This window comes from Gymnoscopelus braueri (assembly GCF_963280865.1).
Source record: "Gymnoscopelus braueri genome assembly, chromosome: 20".
Classification (NCBI taxonomy): domain Eukaryota; kingdom Metazoa; phylum Chordata; class Actinopteri; order Myctophiformes; family Myctophidae; genus Gymnoscopelus; species Gymnoscopelus braueri.
In genome coordinates, this window is record NC_137622.1 from 45,699,904 (window position 1) to 45,724,114 (window position 24,211).

At 41.9% G+C, this 24,211-nt stretch overlaps 1 protein-coding gene and 1 long non-coding RNA gene across 2 annotated transcripts; both read right to left on the reverse strand.

Annotated features, from left to right (window-relative positions):
- Positions 1-3,173: 3,173 nt before the first annotated feature.
- On the reverse strand, positions 3,174-11,114 carry LOC308075750 (zinc finger and BTB domain-containing protein 5-like). Its single transcript, XM_080415698.1, has 6 exons — positions 10,676-11,114; positions 7,658-7,936; positions 5,652-5,711; positions 5,322-5,570; positions 5,150-5,279; positions 3,174-4,465 (listed from the first exon to the last, which is right to left on the reverse strand). The coding sequence occupies exons 1-6, from the start codon at positions 10,895-10,897 to the stop codon at positions 3,177-3,179; spliced, it is 2,229 nt and encodes a 742-aa protein (XP_080271824.1). The 5' UTR covers positions 10,898-11,114; the 3' UTR covers positions 3,174-3,176.
- Positions 11,115-16,029: 4,915 nt separating this feature from the next.
- LOC308075876 lies at positions 16,030-24,211 on the reverse strand. The gene is made up of 4 exons (XR_013932228.1): positions 22,471-24,211; positions 20,988-21,091; positions 17,275-17,414; positions 16,030-17,107 (listed from the first exon to the last, which is right to left on the reverse strand). It is a non-coding gene; the product is annotated as an uncharacterized lncRNA (long non-coding RNA).

Sequence of the window (24,211 nt, forward strand, 5' to 3'; positions counted from 1 at the left end):
AATGTTAGCGTTGTAAAACATGTGTTCTCTCCAGATGAATTATTAAGCTGTAAAACATTTGTCCAGGTTCATCAGGTGTTTGTGAATAAAGCAGAGCATTAAATGTGAAGACTGTTCATTTATGAGTGACTTAGATAATAAATACACAACAGCAATAACATGAATAAATACGACAGATATTCAACTCTTCATGTTGTAATAAATAATAACGTTATTCTCTCAGAGAATGTTCTGACTTCATTCGTTTTAACTTGTTTCATGGACCAGTCTTCTATTCTCACACACACACACACACACACACACACACACACACACACACACACACACACACACACACACACACACACACACACACACACACACACACACACACACACACACACACACACACACACACACACACACACACACACACACACACACACACACACAAAATGAGTAATACTAAGTTAATAATTCATACATAATTGATAATAATTGGTCATAATGAACCAGGTTAACAGCACCTAATGTTTGTCCACAACTAGTTTCATAAAGCACTGTGGGGTCCGGGGAGCGGGGACCCCCAGGGGTCCTTGAGGGGGTTCCAGGGGGTCGCAAGCAACATAAGGTACAGTTCAACCATTCAAGTTCCATTTTATAGTTTGAAAAATATTCATAAATTGCAAAAACAGCAGATCCACAAGGTGAGCTTGTGGATCTGCTGTTTTGGCTACTTTTGAACATTTGTCTATATTTTCACCTATAATGACATTCCTACAATATGGACGTCATATTATAAGTGATTAATATCACTGTTTGACCTGCTAGAACAGTGGTTCTCAAAGTGGGGTCCTTGGGGGGGGTCCCAGCAAAATGAGTAAATACAGCATCTGAATCATTTTAACCACTTTATCCATTTATAAGTTAAGTTGGCTATTTAAAAAAATAACAGATGTACAAGCTCACAGCTTGTAGTTGTACATCTGCAATTTTTGAACATTTCTGAAAAATCTTTTAACACAAATCTTCTGTTCTGGGGGGTCCCTGGCACAAAGTATTTTCAGATGGGGGTCTGCCGCCAAATACATATCAATTTGGAGGTCCTTGGCACAAAATAGTTTGAGAACCACTGTGCTAGAAGTGATTCAGTGAGTCTGAATGAGAGAATGTATAAAATAGACCTCTCTCTCTCTTACTGTACCTACAGTACACTATGGACCTCTCTCTCTCTTACTGTACCTCCAGTACTGTACACTATGGAGCTTTTCACTACTGTGTACTAAATATAAACTAATAATAAACATCTCTTATGGGGGTCTCTGGCACAAACATCTTTTCAAACGGGGGTATTTTATACTTTGGATATTTCTAGAAAATCCTGGCACATAAATATTTTCTGAGACGGGGCATTATTTTGGGGTCTTTGACATGAAACAGTTTGAGAACCACTGTGTTAGAGAAACCACCAGATACTGGCTGTGATCAGACCAGAGACGTTTAGGGGACCACCTGGTGGACCACCTGGTGGACCACCTGGACCACCTGGACCACCTGGTGGACCACCTGGTGGACCACCTGGTGGACCACCTGGACCACCTGGACCACCTGGACCACCTGGACCACCTGGCCCAGCCTTCCAGTGCAGACAGGGTGTTTTTGGCAAGTTTAATAATAATAATAATAATAATAATTTGGCACTCGTGTGGCTCAGTGGTAACCATCGTGGAGGTTGTGGGTTCGTTGTGATGCATCAGGCTTTGTCCAGCGTCTACCAAACACAACTGGCCCGTGTTTCAGGGGAGGGAAGCCGGGCGGGGGGGAGGAGGAGGAGGAGGAGGAGGAGGAGGAGGCGGAGGAGGGTGATAATTATCACTGTACGTACTCCTAAGGGCTGTGGGGGTGGAGCCTGTCGGCGGGGAGTGTTGGGTGGGAGGATTAGGACGAAGGCTCTACGTCCTCCCGGTGGGGGCTCCTCACCAGAGTCCTCGAACAGGCGGAGTACCCGCGGATACCCGACGGTTACCCGCGTTTGACGGGTGAAAACAGGTGAAAAATATACTTTTATAAGTTCACGGGGACGGGCGGTTCTGAACTAAACGCGGGTTGGTAACATTTTATTGTGAAAATCAGAGAGCACCGTCTCCGCCCAAACAACGTCACTTGTGTAACTTAACACAGCACCACGGCATGGAGCACGCCGCTCTGTTATCTGAACTCACTAAAACACATCGAACATCCTGTTAAACCTTCCAATTAAAACCATCTGACAATGTAAACAACAACACATGTTTACTGTGTATGTGAGCGTGTGGCTAAAGCTCTCCTCCGTCTTCACTAGATGACTGAACTAACCCTGACCACTGAATGTAGCTCTATTGTTGAAGGCTGCTATCTTCTTCAACACACTTTTAAATGGAGTGACTGTCTGTAGGCTGTTTACATTTTACTCTGCATGTAATCACAGGTAAACGGGCGGACAACGGGTCCACTAATTGACGGGCGGGGCGGTTCTGCTCCTCACTGGCAGGTGAGTCAGTAGGATTCAACAGCAGTGACAACACACACTAATGTGTTTGGGGAGGAATTCATTGGCATGACGACTACATTGTAAAGGTTCTATCAGAGCACAGGGAGGTGTTTTATAATAATAATAATAGTCCTATCAGAGCACACAGGGAGGTGTTTTATAATAATAATAATAGTCCTATCAGAGCACAGGGAGGTGTTTTATAATAATAATAATAGTCCTATCAGAGCACACAGGGAGGTGTTTTATAATAATAATAATAGTCCTATCAGAGCACACAGGGAGGGGTTTTATAATAATAATAATAGTCCTATCAGAGCACACAGGGAGGTGTTTTATAATAATAATAATAATAATAATAGTCGTATCAGAGCACAGGGAGGTGTTTTATAATAATAATAATAGTCCTATCAGAGCAGAGGGTCTGGCAGACCACCCCTCCAGGTCAGACAGGTGTTCTTAGAGTGTTTTATAATAATAATAATAGTCCTATCAGAGCACAGGGAGGTGTTTTATAATAATAATAATAGTCCTATCAGAGCACAGGGAGGTGTTTTATAATAATAATAATAGTCCTATCAGAGCACAGGGAGGTGTTTTATAATAATAATAATAGTCCTATCAGAGCACAGGGAGGTGTTTTATAATAATAATAATAATAGTCCTATCAGAGCAGAGGGTCTGGCAGACCACTCTTCCAGGTCAGACAGGTGTTCTTAGAGTGCTTATAGAGGTGTGAGGACTGGCTGAAGCGTTTTCCACAGGTAGGACAGGGGTAAGGCTTCTCTCCGGTGTGAACCCGGATGTGTTTCTTACAGTCCGTCAGGTTCATGAAGGTCTTACAGCAGAGCCGACAGGCGTACTTCTTCTCTCCTTCCACCAGGAGGACGTTGTCCTCGGTCGCCGCTTTCTTACATTTAGACAGAACGTCGTCAGACGCTCTGGTCAGGACGGGACGAGCCCCCACGCCGTCCGAAGAGGAGGAGGAGGGGTCCGGGTCCGCGGCGGCCTCTGAAGCGGGCGTGGCTTTGGGGGCGATACGACGGAACGCCGCCGGTCCTCGGCCGTTCCCAGAAGCCCCGGCGGCGGGGGGAGGCGGGACCAGGAAGTCCCCCAGGAACCCCGCCCCCATGGAGGTGTGGGCGGGGTGCAGGATGAGCGTGTCGCTGAAGCCACACCCCTGGGAGGACAGGATCTGCTGGAAGGGAACGGAAGCTACAGGAAACACTGTGGATGAAGACGAGTCGTTGGAAGAAGTATTGAAAGCATTCGTTGGTTCTGGGTTTAGCGTTGGTTCTGGGTTTAGCGTTGGTTCTGGGTTTAGCGTTGGTTCTGGGTTTAGCGTTGGTTCTGGGTTTAGCGTTGGTTCTGGGTTTAGCGTTGGTTCGCCGGCGGTTCCGTCAGCGGTAGCGATGGTGGTCGATAACGCAGCGTTGGCGTGGGATAAACCTTCGCTAGCGTTAGCGTTGAGGTAGGCTAAACCTTCGTTAGCATTGAGGTGGACTAAATCTTTGTTAGCGTTGGCATTGAGGTGGGCTAAACCTTCGTTAGCGTTAGCATTGAGGTGGGCTAAACCTTCGTTAGCGTTATCGGTGAGGTGGGCTAAACCTTCGTTAGCGTTAGCATTGAGGTGGCCTAAACCTTCGTTAGCGGTGAGGTGGGCTAAACCTTCGTTAGCGGTGAGGTGGGCTAAACCTTCGTTAGCGTTAGCGGTGAAGTGGGCTAAACTTTCGGTAGCAGCGTTCACCGCCGCAGCGGTGAGCCGGGCAAAGCTTTGCTCCGCCTCCAGCGATTCCATGATGCCGTCACATGACCCAGTGGGGGGGTTGAGGAAGCAGGAGAACGCCAGCTCTGATAGGCTGTCCAGAGCTTCGCCGTCCATCGACTCGTCGGCGCCACCAGCTGGCTGCGCCTCGCCAACACACGGCTGGAGGCTGGACGTGCTGAGGTCATCTCCTGGTCAGAAGCACAGTCACAATCAACTTTAATGTCACATCACAGATTTACAGGCATAAAGGACCAGGTGGAACTGTGTTTCTTTTTCATGAGCTCCTTCATTGTATAGCTTTTTGTGAGAGAAAAACACAGGATAGAAACAGGTCAAAATATTAAAAGATATTATATACATATTATATACTTAAAGCATTTAGTAGCTATAGCAGATACCTGTATATAATGTACATATATCATTATGTAGCAGGTATGTTCATGATGTTTAATATATTAGCATCATATGCACAGTATGTATGTGTACAGAAATCTTAAAAGGAGATTCACCCAAAAAATATATGTTTTTGTCTCATTCCTAAGACAATAATTTCCTTGATGACAGGCGGGCCGGTTGGCAGCGGTTCCAATAGGAGACACAAAGGAGACTCTTTGTGTCTCCTACCAGAACCGCTGACGGTCATCAAATTATAGGCTATTAGGAATGAGACAAAAACTAAAACAAACATATCCATGAATTCAAGTCTCCATGTGGTGACTAATCCATAGAAAAAAAGTCATTTTGTGGGTGAACTATCCCTTTAAGGTGCAGTTCACTAGGACAGTGTAAGCTCACAGCTATGGGACATAAGGACATAAGGGACATAAGGAGGACATAGGTCCTTGGTGCATAAGGAAAGGTAAATCATTTACCTAAGGTTCCTGTGAGTTTCTGATGGTTCAAGGCGTCCAGATGCTCGCTGTGGCCCCCTGCTGGAGACAGAGGAGGATGATGGTCTGGAGAAGAGGAGCTCAGGTTCTCCTTCTTCACCTCCACCATGACCCCCCCCTCCCTCTCCTCCCCCTCCTCCTCCTCCTCCCCCACTTTCACTTTCACCACCGTGTTCTCTCCGTCTCCGCCTCCCTCGTCTTGTACGGAGCTGTGTGATTGGCTGGGCAGTTCGTATTTCTCCTCCAGCTCCTCCTCCTCCTCTCCTGCCAGCAGGGGGAGCAGTAGCTCCTCCTCCTCCTCCTCCTCCTCTGCTCCTCTGCTCCCCGTCACCGTAGGAGACGCGTCCCGCTGGTTCTCCTCCCCAGACGTCCTGCACCTCCTCTTCCTGCTGCCAGGCCTCTCCTCCTGGACACAGGAGTCACGTTTCACCCCTCCCCCTCCTCCTCCCCCTCCCCCTCCTCCTCCCCCTCCTCCTCCTCCTCCTCCTCCTCCTCCTCCTCCAGACTGGCTCACCTCCATCTCCACTCCATCAGGCTCATGAAGCTGAGGATTGGTTGGTTGGTTTTATTTGGTGATAAGAAGAAAGAACTCATCAGTACTTTCACAACATAAAGTACTTTCACAACATGCAGTAAACACAATTTTGTAGGAGTAAAATAAAGAAAAAGAGTTTAGCAAAAATCGGCCTCCTGGTGGCGCTATAATAGGGCAATGTTAAAAGAGTGGCATTTGTTCCTCGGCCTAGTGAGAATGTGTGCAAAATGTCAGGGAAATGGCATGCTGTGTTCATGATTTGAGGCATTTTGTTCAAAACGGAGCACTCCTGCAAACTTTGGAAGCCATTCTTAGCCAATCAGGATGGAATATGAATATTGGTTTAATGACTATAGAGATACCATGTACCGATTTGCGTGATGTTTGGACAAAATCTGTAGGAGTACTGTCAAAAAATGTGTTTTGCAAAAAACTGCCTCCTGGTGGCGCTATAACAGGCCCATGTGAAAGATTTGGGGGAGAGGTTCTGCTGTGGCATCCAGGGAGTGTGTGTGCACAGTTTTGCTGTGCCGGAGATTAGCTGTACACAGACAGAACCACACACGGAATGACGGACGGACACGGTGCAAAACATAGTCTCCGCCATGCCTTTCGGCCTGGCGGAGACACATAACACAAGTAGCAGCATCAGGCAGCATCAGCATTACATACTGGCAAACTAGTCTCACTAAAGGCCTTTGCAGACAGGGTGCGATTAGTCAATCAGTTTTTACCGCATGCGAAAAGACGCACGAACCGAACTGGGTTTGATGATTGAAAAAAAAAAGCATCGCCGCAGCCACTTGCCGCACGGCAAATTGGGAGCCGGTGTGCATGAGGTCATAGAGAACCATGTGTTCATTTAAAAAATAATATTGTCAGTTTTTTCCGTGCGAAAAAATCGCACCCTGTCTGCAAAGGCCTTAAGCCAGACAACTATTCCACAATCTCTCAATGCTATATACAGTCTGGAACTACACCTCCATCCCATTTAATTTTTTTATTTCCATTTCTGCTAAGCAGAAAAGCTATGTATGCTTAGATGATTTTGATTTACATTCTGATAAATTTGCACGACTGTAAAGACGAAACGGAAGCGGGGAGGAGACTTCACATCCACTTTATCACTTGATCAGAGCTTCCGTTTCTCCAGACTGTATGACAGACAGACAGACTGTATGACAGACAGACAGACAGACAGACAGACAGACAGACAGACTGTATGACGGAAGCATTTATTTTTTTTCTTAAATTTTTATCCCGCGATTTTTGTAACCCATTTTTTTCACCCGGTGCCAATTTCCTAAGTGATCCTGGGCGCTACACCAGCCCTACACCAGCACTACACCAGTATTACACCAGTCACCCCACAGTAGGGAGGCCAGGGCCGAGCTCATGCTTCCTTCAGGCATGAGAGCCAACTGACCTTCTTGTCACCTGACAGGGGAGAGTTTCCCTGGTTGGACGTAGCGCGTGGAAGGAACACGTTATTCCAACCAGTTCCCTTCCCCTCCATCAGGCGCCCCGGCTGTCATGGGGGAGGCGGTATAGTGACCAGGATTACTACATGTTTTTGTGAGGGTATTAACTACCCTAGGAGACACGGGGAGAACATGCAAACTCCACACAGAGTAGGCCCTTTCGCCAACCCCACCTAGGGTATGGGCACTGATGACACGGAGGAGAGGACACGCCCCCAGCGCCCACAGCGTCCCCGGCGGGAATCGAACCCAGGACCTTCTAGCTGTGAGGCGACAGCACTACCGACTGCGCCACCGTGCCTTGATGACGGAAGCATTTGATCATTGTGGGAGACAACAGTCTGGCCAGGAGAGACTACTGGCAAACAGTCTACACACCTTTAACGTATTTTAATTTACGGAATTAAATGTCTATCTAAAAACCAGGAGTAAAACAAAGGGCGTTACAAACTATTAGAAGCTAAACATAGTTACCAGAGGCTCCTCCTCCAGGCTGAGGTCCACATGTTGGACCAGAACCTTCCTCTGGACTGGTCCACTCTGCTGCTCCGCTGCAGCGCTGGACCTCCAGCCTTTAGGGGGCGACGTGGGGAAGTTGCGTTTGGAGAGGTAGAGCTTGCAGGCCCTGACCACGGCGGTGAGGTGGAGGTGGGAGGCGGCCAGCAGGACGTCCATGACGTTGGAGCTCCTCAGGGCCAGCGTGGAGGTGTAGATCATGTCCAGGAGGGTGGAGAAGGCCTCGGGGGTCACCACCTTTTGATTGATAGATTAAATGAATACTTTATTAGTCATAAATGTAAACAGCACGAGGTACAGTAAGATACCGGTACAGTACACGGTACAGTACACGGTACAGTACACGGTACAGTAAGATACCGGTACAGTACACACAGTACAGTACACGGTACAGTAAGATACCGGTACAGTACACGGTACAGTACACAGTACAGTAAGATACCGGTACAGTACACGGTACAGTAAGATACCGGTACAGTACACGGTACAGTACACGGTACAGTAAGATACCGGTACAGTACACGGTACAGTACACGGTACAGTAAGATACCGGTACAGCACACGGTACAGTACACAGTACAGTACACGGTACAGTACACGGTACAGTAAGATACCGGTACAGTACACGGTACAGTACACGGTACAGTAAGATACCGGTACAGCACACAGTACAGTACACGGTACAGTACACGGTACAGTAAGATACCGGTACAGTACACGGTACAGTACACGGTACAGTAAGATACCGGTACAGTACACGGTACAGTACACGGTACAGTAAGATACCGGTACAGCACACGGTACAGTACACAGTACAGTACACGGTACAGTACACGGTACAGTAAGATACCGGTACAGTACACGGTACAGTACACGGTACAGTAAGATACCGGTACAGTACACGGTACAGTACACGGTACAGTAAGATACCGGTACAGTACACGGTACAGTACACGGTACAGTACACGGTACAGTAAGATACCGGTACAGCACACGGTACAGTACACGGTACAGTACACGGTACAGTACACGGTACAGTACACGGTACAGTAAGATACCGGTACAGTACACGGTACAGTACACGGTACAGCACACGGTACAGTACACGGTACAGTACACGGTACAGTAAGATACCGGTACAGTACACGGTACAGTACACGGTACAGTAAGATACCGGTACAGCACACGGTACAGTACACGGTACAGTAAGATACCGGTACAGTACACGGTACAGTACACGGTACAGTAAGATACCGGTACAGTACACGGTACAGTACACGGTACAGTAAGATACCGGTACAGTACACGGTACAGTACACGGTACAGTAAGATACCGGTACAGTACACGGTACAGTACACGGTACAGTAAGATACCGGTACAGCACACGGTACAGTACACGGTACAGTACACGGTACAGTAAGATACCGGTACAGTACACGGTACAGTACACGGTACAGTAAGATACCGGTACAGCACACGGTACAGTACACGGTACAGTAAGATACCGGTACAGTACACGGTACAGTACACGGTACAGTAAGATACCGGTACAGTACACGGTACAGTACACGGTACAGTAAGATACCGGTACAGTACACGGTACAGTAAGATACCGGTACAGTACACGGTACAGTACACGGTACAGTAAGATACCGGTACAGCACACGGTACAGTACACGGTACAGTACACGGTACAGTAAGATACCGGTACAGTACACGGTACAGTACACGGTACAGTAAGATACCGGTACAGCACACGGTACAGTAAGATACCGGTACAGTACACGGTACAGTAAGATACCGGTACAGTACACGGTACAGTACACGGTACAGTAAGATACCGGTACAGTACACGGTACAGTACACGGTACAGTAAGATACCGGTACAGTACACGGTACAGTACACGGTACAGTAAGATACCGGTACAGCACACGGTACAGTAAGATACCGGTACAGCACACGGTACAGTAAGATACCGGTACAGTACACGGTACAGTAAGACATTTAGGCTAAAAGGATAACACAAAAAGTCCCGAGCTCCCCCAGAGTCAGTGTCCAAGTGTCCTTGAGCAAGACACTGGTGCCTTGCATGGTTTCCTCTGCTGTGTGTGTGTGTGTGTGTGTGTGTGTGTGTGTGTGTGTGTGTGTGTGTGTGTGTGTGTGTGTGTGTGTGTGTGTGTGTAATGCACATTGTAAATAAAGGTGCTATATAAATGCAACAGAGCATAGAATATTAACACATTAATACATGTCATCAACAAACACAAATAGCTATTTTTACAGAGGAGAAAAGGGAAAAACGTTGGCAGTGAATGACACCTCCTTTCAATGGGAATTAAAATCTACCTCTCCTTGTGGTCTCCTGATAGATGTTTTTTTCAGGACAGATTTTAAAGAAGCCAGTGATACACATCCTTTAACAGATGGTGTCAGGACATTACACATTATATATTATATTATATATTATCATATATCTTTAATAGATTAGATGGTGTCAGGACATTCTACATTATGGTGACAGAGTAGTAGAATGAGAACTTTCCCATGTTTGTTCTATATTTGGGTAGAACTACCAGATCATGGTTCCTCTAGTGTTGTGACAGTGGGAGTCACTCACTGTGTGTAAGTAGTTATACAGGTATGAGGTATTGACCCTTTGACTCTGACTTTAATAACCAGGCCGGTCGACACAGACGTCTCATGAAGACCAATCCCATGCTTGCTTAACCCTGTCTTTTATCCTGAGACATCCCAGACTAGCTAGTGTGTTAGAATTAGGTGGTCATGGGCTTTAGGCAGAGAAGTAGTCGTATCAGTTTATTGTGGGAGGTCTGAAGCTTAGTGTTTAGTGACATTGAGATGTTGGGAGAACCATGAGGTGAAACATAGTCAAAATGACATTAAATGAGGCTCCAGATAGAGTCTGAAGAGCACTCTTGTTGACAAAAGAGTAAATCCTGCCCAACAGGCTCACCTCACAGTCCAGGGTGAGGTTCACTCCTCCATGCTGTCCTCCAGGCTCCATGGAGCTCAGCAGGGCTTTGAAGTGAGAGCTGCAGGCGGCCAGGATGGAGCTGTGAGCCTGGAAGCTGCACCCTGCCACCTGCACCCTGCAGTCACACAGCTGGTTACCATGGAGACGCTGATGGTTCAGCTGATGGAAGATGTTCTGGAAATGACCCGGGAAGTCCATCATGACCTAATGATGACCTAATGACCTAACTCATTCACTGCCACGGACGTAATTTTAGTTTTTATTTGATTTGATAAAAGATGGCACTGTTCTCTATCACCCGCAGTGACCACTTTCACAGTAACTCACACGGATACGGAAATAACGTCATCCGAAGATTTCCGTTTCCGTCCACTCCCTGTTTAACTTTTTCATTAAAACGTCTCTATCTCGAGTTGACTTTTTTTTCACCGTGTTTTCAAAGTGCTGCTACAGGAGAAATGTCTCCTATGGAATATCTTTTCTCTAGGCGACACGTACCGTCTGTAAACACAAACGTAGCGTAAACGTTGAGTGTTTACAAACAGTTGGACAAGCTATCATAAGGGATGTACATTTTCTGTGGCCAGTTGAAACTGTAAGACAAGTGTGCATCTTTGGCGAGAGATAGTATATTCACATGCGGCCGGTTAGAATGTTTGTTGTCTGGGCGACGCGCACAGATAGCCTGTGTGTTTCTAACATTTTCTGGCAGTGGGCAAACACAGCCAGAAATAAATCTGGCAGTGAATGAGTGACCTAATGATGACCTAATGATGACCTAATGACCCGGGAAGTCCATGATGACCAGCACCTGTGGATGAGGACATACAGTTATATTATTAATTATATAATTATATTATACAGTTGATTAGAAGACAGGGTTTTACATGATGACAACAGGTGACCAGACCACCTCTCCAGAGTCCTCACATATATCTTTAAGACACTCAAATTGTCCCGCTTCTCACAATTTAAATAACCAGACCGGCGGCCGCTGGGCTCCACACAGACGTCTCACCAACATTTGCACAAACGTCATGTGAAGCCCGGAAAAAAAACATTATGTGAATCCCGGGAAACAAATGTCACAACAAGCCAAGCTGAGGGGCTGTTTGGCCTATAGGAAGCCCTGCTGATCAGTCAAGCTGACGCACAGGTGTTTCCTACCGAGTCTCAGTAACTCTAGTGGACCTGAGCAACGAGAGGCACCGCCGAGCGAGCCGTCAGGCGAGCGAGTCGCCGTGCCGAACGTTGTGGGCGGGGCTATCTACTGAGAGCCGGTAGGAACCACACGGTCATGTCAAGTTGAGGTCAGTCAGGCCTTCATGAAGCCTAGTCTCGTCCTCAAACCCCAGTCCAGGCCGCTCAGCATACATGCCCCCCCCTCCTTTTGGCACGCTCCATCAAGGGGTCTTATGAGACCCCGCCATGTGGCAGCGGTGGCCTAGTGGTTAGAGGGGCGGCCTTGATACCGGAAGGTCCCTAGTTCGATTCCCCAATTCATCACATCAATCATGAATCACCGCTGAATAGCCCTTGAGCAAGGCTTCCATGCAGGGCCTGGCTGTAAATAAGTGTTAACTTAGTCCAACACCCTGGGTAAACAACAAACTTTGCTTTGCTTTGCTTTGCTTTGCCCTCCCCCCAAAAACAAATATTTTGGGGGGTCCCCAGTTCAAATATGTTTTTTGGGGGGTCACGGCTTGAAAAGATTGAGAACCACTGCTCTACTACATCACTTAAACCTCAGCAAAAGAGGAACAGTTTAACACTGTTAAACCCCATCTAAAAACTATCAAAACTAGCAGATCTACAAGCTCTATCTGAACATGTTTGCCTGTGACATGCATTAAATATGGACACCAGGTTGACAGTGGTTCATTATAATGTCAACAGCTAGAAGCTATAATCCAATGAGTCTCGCCACCTACAGCATATATTGTAGACAGATGTAGAATTATAATCTGATCTAATGTAAGAACAAACATCTTCTCTTATACGGGTCCTTTCACTGTACCTCATATTTCCAAACGGGGGTCGTATTCATTCTGGGGTCCTTTGAGACTTTGAGGTGAAAACATTTTGAGACGAATCACTGATTTAATGATCCCTGTCTGAGGGTTTACTGATCAAACATTCCTTAACATTTCAATTTCCTCAACCATTCCAATTCCAACCTGTCCCTGTAAAAAGTCAATGATGTTTTGCATATTATTGTATATCTGTCTGTCATTAAATGTTTAGATGAATTGAGTACAAAGGACCCCAATGGAAACAAGCCATTTCTTGGGTTTTTTCAAAATTTACTTGAGTAAAAGTACAAAAGTATTGGTATCAAAATGTACTTAAAGTACCAAAAGTAAAAGTGCAAAAATGTTTGAAAATAGCCTATGTATAAAATAGGCCTTAAGTGGTTAATGTAATGCACTTTTATTTTACCTCTGGGGCAGAATCTGCAATGCAAATGCGTGGATTCTTGGAAAAAATCCGCAAGACCAGGAATCCACGCATTTGCATTGACAAAGCATTGGCAGATTCTGCCCCAGAGGTAAAATAAAAGTGCGGCCCTAACTAAAGTTTTCAAATAAGAGTAAAAGTACAATATTTGTAAAAGTATAGACAATTGGAAATACTCCAGTAAAGTAAAACATACCTCAAAATGTTACTTAAGTACAGTACTTGAGTAAATATACTTAGTTACTTTACACCACTGTTAAGTAATTAAATCTTATATTACACTGTGCCTCTGCTCTGTCTGCAGAAACATGCATTCATTTCATTATGATATAAATATGTATCATTAGATTATTAAATCATGTATCATACTGTACCTTAGCCCTAGAATGTCTGTGATCTTACATACATTTAAAATACATGAAATGTATGTAAGATCACAGACATTCCAGGGCTAACTGTACCTCTGTCTGCAGAATAAATCATGCATTCATTTATTTATACCATTAGATTACTACATCATATATACTGTAACTCTGTTCTGTCTGCAGAATATATCATGCATTCATTTATTTATACCATTAGATTACATCATATATATACTGTAACTCTGCAGAATATAATGCATTTCATTCATTCATTCCATCGGAACAGATCATTAAATCATTGTGTAATTCATACAGTAATGATCTTATTAATCTCATAAACAGATCATTAAATCATTGTGTAATTCATACAGTAATGATCTTATTAATATCATAAACAGATCATTAAATCATTGTGTAATTCATACAGTAATGATCTTATTAATCTCATAAACAGATCATTAAATCATTGTGTAATTCATACAGTAATGATCTTATTAATCTCATAAACAGATCATTAAATCATTGTGTAATTCATACAGTAATGATCTTATTAATCTCATAAACAGATCATTAAATCATTGTGTAATTCATACAGTAATGATCTTATTAATATCATAAACAGATCATTAAATCATTGTGTAATTCATACAGTAATGATCTTATTAATCTCATAAACAGATCATTAAATCATTGTGTAATTCGTAAAGTAATGATCTTATTAATATCATACCTCTGTCTGTGTGCAGAATGGAGCTGGTAGGCGGAGCAAAGATAACAAAAACACCGGAAGAAACACATAAACTCAGGGTATCCTGGCATCGGATTGGACGATGGACGTCGAGCAGGGCGGGGCTACATTTTGGTTCGTGCGGTGATTCGTCGGTTTACCGGAAACCATCGGCTGTAATCGTCCAATCGGAATAAAGTAACAGCATTTTCTACAACAAGCATAATCTCTCAAGAACAGATTCCGCTTGAAGAGTAAAAAAAACAGCAGAGAGCGAAGTTTTTATTTGGCGATGGGTTCAAGGTTCCCAGATACAACAAGCAGGAAGTATGAAGGACTACAACTTGACAATGAAGGACTACAACTTGACAACAAGCAGGAAGTAAATAAAGTGTGTCTGAAGCCTGAAGCAGAGATGTAACGGTAGAAGTAGTAATGGATAATGTCTAAATAGAGCACCGAAGTCTGACGTCATTGACTCATCCTACCTGGGTCGCGGTTTCCCCCGTTCTGAATCCCCATAGACGTGTTTAATAATAATAAGAAGTGTGTTCCATAAATAAACTAATAACCCGGAGGTTTGACTCTTATGGATATGAAGCATCAACTGACGGTGAGAAAACATTAATGTTACTTCAGACAAAATGAGTTAAATTTTCTCCATAAACAGACTGTATGAAATATGAGTGACTGACTATCATAAACAATACAAAGCCTCATCGACAACAGCGCCGAGATACTTTGTTTATTTATGGATCATAATTCATATATGAGACGATTTGAAGACCCGATGTTATTCTCCACGACCCAGGGGATGAGCCAGTGACGTCAGGACTTCTGTATTATGCCTTCTAGTCAGTGGTGGGAAAAGTACTAATTTGTTTTACCTAAGTAAAAGTATCGATACTGGATTGGAGAAATACTCTGTTACAAGTAAAAGTCAGGAATTCAAAATTTACTTGAGTAAAAGTACTAAAGTGTCGGTATCAAAATGTACTTAAAGTACCAAAAGTAGAAAGTAGTCATTATGCAGAATGTCCCATTTCACAAGTTTTCAAAATGTATAAAAAAATCTTTTGAAAATAGCAGATCTACAAGCCCACAATTGCATTGTGAGCTTGTAGATCTGCTGAATGATAGTTCACTGACCTCAGAATCAGATTAATCCAACATTTATGCCGTGGTGGAGAAACTACTCAAATGTTTTACTTAAGTAAAAGTACCAATACTGCAATGTAGAAGTACTCTGTTACAAGTACAAGCCCGGAATTAAAAATACACTTGAGTAAAACTACAAAAGTTGGGTCTCAAAATGTACTAAAGTACCAAAAGTAAAAGTACTAAAATGTTTGAAAATAGTAGATCACGATCACGACGCGTTGTGAGCTTGTAGATCGGCTATTTTCAAATAGCCTAGGTATAAAATAGGGCTGAAGTGGTTAATGTATGTTTTACAATGTAATAATTTAAAAGTAACTAGTAACTAAAGTTTTCAAATAATTGTAGTGGAGTAAAAGTACAATATATAAAAAATATAAAAGTATAGATTTACTAATTGGATTTACTCCAGTAAAGTAAAAGTGCCTCAAGATTGTACTTAAGTACAGTACTTAGAGTAAATGTACTTAGTTACTTATCACCACTGCATTTATGACACTCATCCTGACAGTGTAACACTTTGTATAAATTAAAGTTAACATGAATGACCTCTGACCTGTAATGCGGTGCAGAATGTAAACATATCTTGTTCCACAGGAGACCAAACTCACCCAAAGCCTTCCTCTAATGGATTCTACATCTTCATTCAGTCAGATAAAAACTGTATATGAGGATATTAATGCTTATTAAAAGTGCAGAAACATCCCTGCAACGCATCGAAATAAACACATAAAGCACTTTGTATTAAAATAAATATCCACAAAGAGTTAGAAATACTGATGATAGCAGAACCAGAACCACTTGGAGGAGCATGTTTTCCACACGGCAGCATTTCACTGATGGACCCACAGTGTGTCACAACTAAACCCGTCCGCAGCGCAGCGCTGTCTTTGGTCAGCAGAACTAACACTTTCAACAACAAAAAATAACAGATCTACAAGCGAGAGAGAGGAGATAAAGTAGATTGATTTGATTGAATACTTTATTAGTCATAAATGTAAACAGCACGTGGTACAGTCAGACATTTAGGCTCAAAGGATAACACAAACAAGTCCTGGGGACTTGTTCCCATTGTGGTCCTATGTATTCAATTCATCAACATAGCATAGAAATAACACAATAATACATGGAATTACACATTATGGTGACAGAACAGTAGAATGAGAATTTTCCCATGTTTGTTGTATATTTGGGTAGAACCAGACCATGGTGGCTCCCTCTAGGTGGCTGTGGGAGTCACTCACTCACTGTGGAGAAATAGTTGACAAATACCAATCCCAGTGATATTTGCTTAACCCTGTTTTCTACCCCGAGTCATCCCAGACTAGCTAGCTAGTGTGTTAGAATTAGCTGGTCATGGGCTTAAGGCTGAGAAGTAGAAATCTGTTTTGGGAGATCTGAAGCTTAGTGTTTAGTGACATTGAGATGTTGGAGAACCAAGAGGTGAAAGCATAGTCAAAATGTCATTGAATGAGGGCTCCAGCTAGAGAGACAAAAGAAGAAATCCTGCCCAAAAAATGTTATTTGATTGACTTTCTTGATCTAGATAAACTTCAAGGAGCTAAACAGACCGTTTTTCAGTCTCTGAACCTTTAGCTGAAAGGTTTCCAGGATCCAGCTCCAACAGGACTTTGTGGAACACCTCAGAACTATTAAGTGAGGTTCTTCTCAGATCCATCCACAGGTCTGCTAAGATCAAAGAGACTGCAGAGGACAGAGATCCCTGCATCAGTCATGTAGGAGACATCATGATGGAGGCATATATGTTATTTTGTAGTATTTACATTAACAGCACAGGGTGTGTATATATTATATAGGGTCACAGTGCAGTAAGTGGTAGGACAGGTAGTGAGGAGACAAACAGTTCTTACCAGACAGAGACAGACGTTGTGAAGTAACGTAACGTTCAGGACATTAGGAGGTGGAAACCGTTACCAGTAGATCATCAGTTGAGTCTTCAGGTAGATCTTCATCACCTCCTCTGTCAACTCCTCTTCACACCAGCACTATCCTGTACATTATTGTAAAGATTACTGGTTACAGCTCACTGTCAGCAGCTCAGGCTGTTACCAGACAGAGAAAGAAAGAGAAAGAAATCAAACACACACACACTCCATCATACATCACCACATCATTTACACATAGCCTACATAAAGGACCACAATGAAATTAAGCTGCTGGCTTTGTTGTGTTTTGTCATTTTGATAATTGTGTGATAATGTATGTATTCTATTATGTTTCTCATCAATAAAGAGGTCAAAGTCAAAGCTCTGAGTTCATCTTGACATAACCCAGAGGACAAATACAACAGTCAGTGTCACAACCTGATTCTCTGGACATTCTGCATGAAAACATCTCCTCACTGCTCTCTCACTATGCTGTTCCTTTGTCCTCCATCATTACATGATTACATCATACATGAGATACTAACCTCAAAGTCCTTGAGCAAGGCACTAGCATCTTCTCCCAGATGGTCCATGAGACACAGGATGACAACCTCTCCTGTTCACTGAATGTACATTCTACTGTGTTCAACACAATGTATTTAACAATAACTAAATGTATGAATGAATGTACATTCTACTGTGTTCAACACAATGTATTTAACAATAACTAAATGTATGAATGAATGTAGATTCTACTGTGTTCAACACAATGTATTTAACAATAACTAAATGTATGAATGACTGTAGATTCTACTCTGTTCTTCTCTGTGTCTTTTCTTTCTTTCAGACGGTTTTGAAATCATTTTGTGAACAAATTCATCTCATCTCTGAACAGCATGAAAACAGCAGGACTAGTTTTAAACCTTTATCAGCCACTAATAACGTATTCTGATCATTTCTCATTCTCTCTGGTTGGAATAACTTTATGCACATTTTCCCAACATGGAGGGAAGATAATGGTGATAAATTAAAGTAGCTTTTATATAAATGTATCATATCAGTCATAGTGTGCCCCAAAACACACTCACATTTATTCCACGGACCACTCACCCCCACCGGTTCTTGTATTTGTTTTACTGAGGTTAAGGTTAGGAATAAGGTTAGGTTTAGACATAGTTTTACTGAGGTTAAGGTTAGGAATAAGGTTAGGTTTAGACATAGTTTTACTGAGGTTACGTTTAGGAATAAGGTTAGATTTAGACATAGTTTTACTGAGGTTAAGGTTAGGAATAAGGTTTAGACATAGTTTTACTGAGGTTAAGGTTAGGAATAAGGTTAGGTTTAGACATAGTTTTGCTGAGGTTAAAGGGGTAGTTCACCCCCCAAATAACTTTTTTTCTATTGATTACTCATCCCATGGAGCCTTGAATTCATGGATATTTTTTTGTTTTTGTCGCATTCCTTCCTTTATTATTTGATTATAATAAATTTAGCCCCATTGATTCCGGTAGGAGACACAAATGCATTTGTGTCTCCTACCGGAATCAATGGGGACACATTTATTATAATCAAATTATTGGCTTAGGAATGTGACAAAAACAAAAAAATATCTATGAATTCAAGGCTCCAGATGGTCAGTAATCAATAGAAAAAAAGTTATTTTGGGGGTGAACTACCCCTTTAAGGTTAGGAATAAGGTTAGGTTTAGACATAGTTTTACTGAGGTTACGTTTAGGAATAAGGTTAGATTTAGACAGTTTTACTGAGGTTAAGGTTAGGAATAAGGTTAGGTTTAGACATAGTTTTGCTGAGGTTAAGGTTAGGAATAAGGTTAGGTTTAGACATAGGTTAGGTTTAGACATAGTTTTACTGAGGTTAAGGTTAGGAATAGTTCACCCCCCAAATAACTTTTTTTCTATTGATTACTCATCCCATGGAGCCTTGAATTCATGGATATTTTTTTGTTTTTGTCGCATTCCTTCCTTTATTATTTGATTATAATAAATTTAGCCCCATTGATTCCGGTAGGAGACACAAATGCATTTGTGTCTCCTACCGGAATCAATGGGGACACATTTATTATAATCAAATTATTGGCTTAGGAATGTGACAAAAACAAAAAAATATCTATGAATTCAAGGCTCCAGATGGTCAGTAATCAATAGAAAAAAAGTTATTTTGGGGGTGAACTACCCCTTTAAGGTTAGGAATAAGGTTAGGTTTAGACATAGTTTTACTGAGGTTACGTTTAGGAATAAGGTTAGATTTAGACAGTTTTACTGAGGTTAAGGTTAGGAATAAGGTTAGGTTTAGACATAGTTTTGCTGAGGTTAAGGTTAGGAATAAGGTTAGGTTTAGACATAGTTTTATTAAGGTTAAGGTTAGGAATAAGGTTAGGTTTAGACATAGTTTTACTGAGGTTAAGGTTAGGTTTAGACATAGTTTTACTGAGGTTAAGGTTAGGAATAAGGTTAGGTTTAGACATAGTTTTACTGAGGTTAAGGTTAGGAATAAGGTTAGGTTTAGACATAGTTTTACTGAGGTTAAGGTTAGGAATAAGGTTAGGTTTAGACATAGTTTTACTGAGGTTAAGGTTAGGAATAAGGTTAGATTTAGACAGTTTTACTGAGGTTAAGGTTAGGAATAAGGTTAGGTTTAGACATAGTTTTGCTGAGGTTAAGGTTAGGAATAAGGTTAGGTTTAGACATAGTTTTATTAAGGTTAAGGTTAGGAATAAGGTTAGGTTTAGACATAGTTTTACTGAGGTTAAGGTTAGGTTTAGACATAGTTTTACTGAGGTTAAGGTTAGGTTTAGACATAGTTTTACTGAGGTTAAGGTTAGGAATAAGGTTAGGTTTAGACATAGTTTTACTGAGGTTAAGGTTAGGAATAAGGTTAGGTTTAGACATAGTTTTACTGAGGTTAAGGTTAGGAATAAGGTTAGGTTTAGACATAGTTTTACTGAGGTTAAGGTTAGGAATAAGGTTAGGTTTAGACATAGTTTTACTGAGGTTAAGGTTAGGAATAAGGTTAGGTTTAGGCATAGTTTTACTGAGGTTAAGGTTAGGAATAAGGTTAGGTTTAGGCATAGTTTTACTGAGGTTAAGGTTAGGAATATGGTTAGGTTTAGACATAGTTAACTGAGGTTAAGGTTAGGAATAACGAGGTTAGGTTTAGACATAGTTTTACTGAGGTTAAGGTTAGGAATAAGGTTAGGTTTAGACATAGTTTTACTGAGGTTAAGGTTAGGAATAAGGTTAGGTTTAGACATAGTTTTACTGAGGTTAAGGTTAGGAATAAGGTTAGGTTTAGACATAGTTTTACTGAGGTTAAGGTTAGGAATAAGGTTAGGTTTAGACATAGTTTTACTGAGGTTAAGGTTAGGAATAAGGTTAGGTTTAGGCATAGTTTTACTGAGGTTAAGGTTAGGAATAAGGTTAGGTTTAGGCATAGTTTTACTGAGGTTAAGGTTAGGAATAAGGTTAGGTTTAGGCATAGTTTTACTGAGGTTAAGGTTAGGAATAAGGTTAGGTTTAGGCATAGTTTTACTGAGGTTAAGGTTAGGAATAAGGTTAGGTTTAGACATAGTTTTACTGAGGTTAAGGTTAGGAATAAGGTTAGGTTTAGACATAGTTAACTGAGGTTAAGTTTAGGAATAAGGTTAGGTTTAGACATAGTTTTACTGAGGATAGGAATACCTGGTGGCGACCGTTCCGAGGTCGCCGGATTTGACCCGGGGCGAGCGTGTTTTGGGGCGAGGGTTCTTGTCTTCAAACATGTTCTACCTGGATCTGTCAACAGCCTGCAGCACATGAGAAAAAAACATCCTTACAGTAAATACAGTATTTGTTCCTGTCTGACACAATAATATATCTACTATAAGTGGACATGATAAATATTGTTCTGACACAATAATATATATACTATAAATAGATATGATAAATATGGTGAACACAAGTTGTTACAGGACTCTAGAAACAGTGTTTATGAATATTGATGGTTCTTTGTAGGATTCATCATAGATTTCACTTGTTAATATGTAGGAGATATATCAATCACTTCTAATCAATCAAACGTTTATGCAATTAGAGTATATTTACATCATTAAGTGTGTGTTTATAAGGTGTGTATCATTAAAGGTGTTAATAAGTATCATTAAAGGTGTTCATTATGTCTACATTCACTATGTGTCCATGTCTAGTTCCATGTGTCGTTAATGTGTTTGGTCACTAGATGGCAGTCTAAGACCCACATAATGGACCCAGTGCATCAATTCAAGTTCTAGGCTTTGACTTTTACAGGGGCCAGTCTAGAATTGCAGCCTCCTGAAGGTACTCTTTTAGGGCAGTTTTGAAGGAGAGTAGGGTTTTACACTCCTTCACTACTTTTGGTAGGGCATTCCACATTTTGGTGGCATAGCAGGAGAATGAATTCAACCCCTTGTTTGTGCCAAATCTGGGTTGGACGTGATCAGTGGAGCTGCCTCTGGTATTGTGATTGTGGACTTAATTTACGTTTTTGAAGTACTTTGACAGGTACATGGGTATCTTAATGTTGTGGTGTATCTTGTAGAATAGGCCCATTGCAAGTAGCTGTACTCTGTCCTCAACCCTGAGCCATCCCACCCTAGCATAGTGAGCAGGGATTAGGTGGGTTGTATGTTTAAAGCCAAGAAGTAGTCTTACTAGTTTGTTTTGGGATGTCTGGAGCCTTGTTTTTAAGACCTTAGTGGTGTTGTGATACCATGAGAAGCATGCATATAGTCGAAGTGACCTTGGATGAGGGTCCCTGTAAGAATCCTCAAGGTATTCTTACTGACTAGAGAGGAAATCCTATACAAGAAAACGAGTCAAGCCTTCATCAGCGTTGTGTCTACACAACGCTGATGAAGGCTTGATGCCGAAACGTGTGAGTTGTTGGCTGCTCAGCATACCATGTCTACTTAATAATTATAAATAAAAGTGCCTTAAAAGGACTATTCCGTGAGTGCTGGTATTCTCTTACAGAGATGTATTATAGAGCTGTTATAAATGTCTACATTGTACATTATAAATGTGTTGAGCTGTTATAAATGTCTACATTGTGGTGCATTTATATAGCACTATACATAGAGATTGTGCATTACATTCACACATTCTCACACACACACCGATGGCGGAGGAAACCATGCAAGGCACCAACCTGCTCATAGGGACCATTAGGGGTTCAGCGTCTTGCTCAAGGACACTTCTACATGAACTCTTCTGGGGGAGCCCGGGATCCAACTGGAAACCTCACGTCTTCCATCCGGTGATGGTGATGAGGATTGAACATGAATCAACTGAAGTGTAGAAGACAGAGAGACAAAGATCACAGAGTCAAAGAGGATCTTGTTTGGTATGAAGTTCTATGACTTACCAGCATTATGTGTGTCTTTATATCAGCCTGGTTTACTGGAGATCTGCTCTGTAGTCTGTTTCTCTCACACACACACACACACACACACACACACACACACACACACACACACACACACACACACACACAGTTAATAAATACACTGATATATATCTAGACACAATGTTAGTTAATACATACAGTTGTCATATAACCAGTGGTGTAAAGTAACCGAGTACATTTACTCAAGTACTGTACTTAAGTACACTTTTTTAGGAATGTTTAGTGTTTTAATTCCATTAAACCCATTTCCTCCCTCGTTTACTTCCTGTTTACATTGAGTGTAATTCCGTCTTTCACCAGATGCGCCCCGTTACTACCGCCCATTGGGAACTTACAACAGAATCGGCCACAGACGGGATTAAAACACTTCTTTATTGAATAATATGGATTAATACATTACACAAACACTTCGTACACCTAGTTAACATTTGGGACAAGCGGGTAAACCCCTTATATTTATCATTTGTACATGTTTGGAGAAATACGGGCTTTACTCGTGACATTTCAGGACAAACTGGGGGGGTGGAGCTAAGACTAGATTAGATACTACGAAAGTAAAAGTCAGACTCTATAAAATACATATGATAGTCTTGATCTAAAGGCTAAACCTGTTGCATAATATGAACCACAACGCCTGCTGTCGCTCTGCGAAGATAAGAAAATAGCAGATCTGCAAGCATAGAGCACCGAAGTCTGACGTCATTGACTCATCCTACCTGGGTCGCGGTTTCCCCCGTTCTGAATCCCCATAGACGTGTTTAATAATAATAAGAAGTGTGTTCCATAAATAAACTAATAACCCGGAGGTTTGACTCTTATGGATATGAAGCATCAACTGACGGTGAGAAAACATTAATGTTACTTCAGACAAAATGAGTTAAATTTTCTCCATAAACAGACTGTATGAAATATGAGTGACTGACTATCATAAACAATACAAAGCCTCATCGACAACAGCGCCGAGACACTTTGTTTATTTATGGATCATAATTCATATATGAGACGATTTGAAGACCCGATGTTATTCTCTATAGAGAAATGACTTCCACGACCCAGAGGATGAGCCAGTGATGTCAGGACTTCTGTACTGTAGTGCTTTCAGATTAATACAACATAGAACAAACTAACCATTGTAGATCTGCAATAATCGCATATCAGATCTGCAATAATCGCAGATCAGATCTGCAAGCCCTGCAGAAAGTCTTTGTATAAAGAGCAGCATGCACTAAATGAATGATCAAAGAGTTGATGGATATAAAGTTGATACTTTGTTACCAGAGTCTCGTGCTGTTTGGTGACTTTCTGTGCAGCCTGGTGGAAACCGTTGTCCTTCAGATGTTTATGGATTAAAAACATTAACTTATTGTTCACAGACATCATGGATCAATACATTAAAAAGATTTATAAATCACTGTTAAAAGCTGTTATTATTATTACTGTAAAACACATTCTGAATCTGCACGCATGTCTCACTGTACCGCTC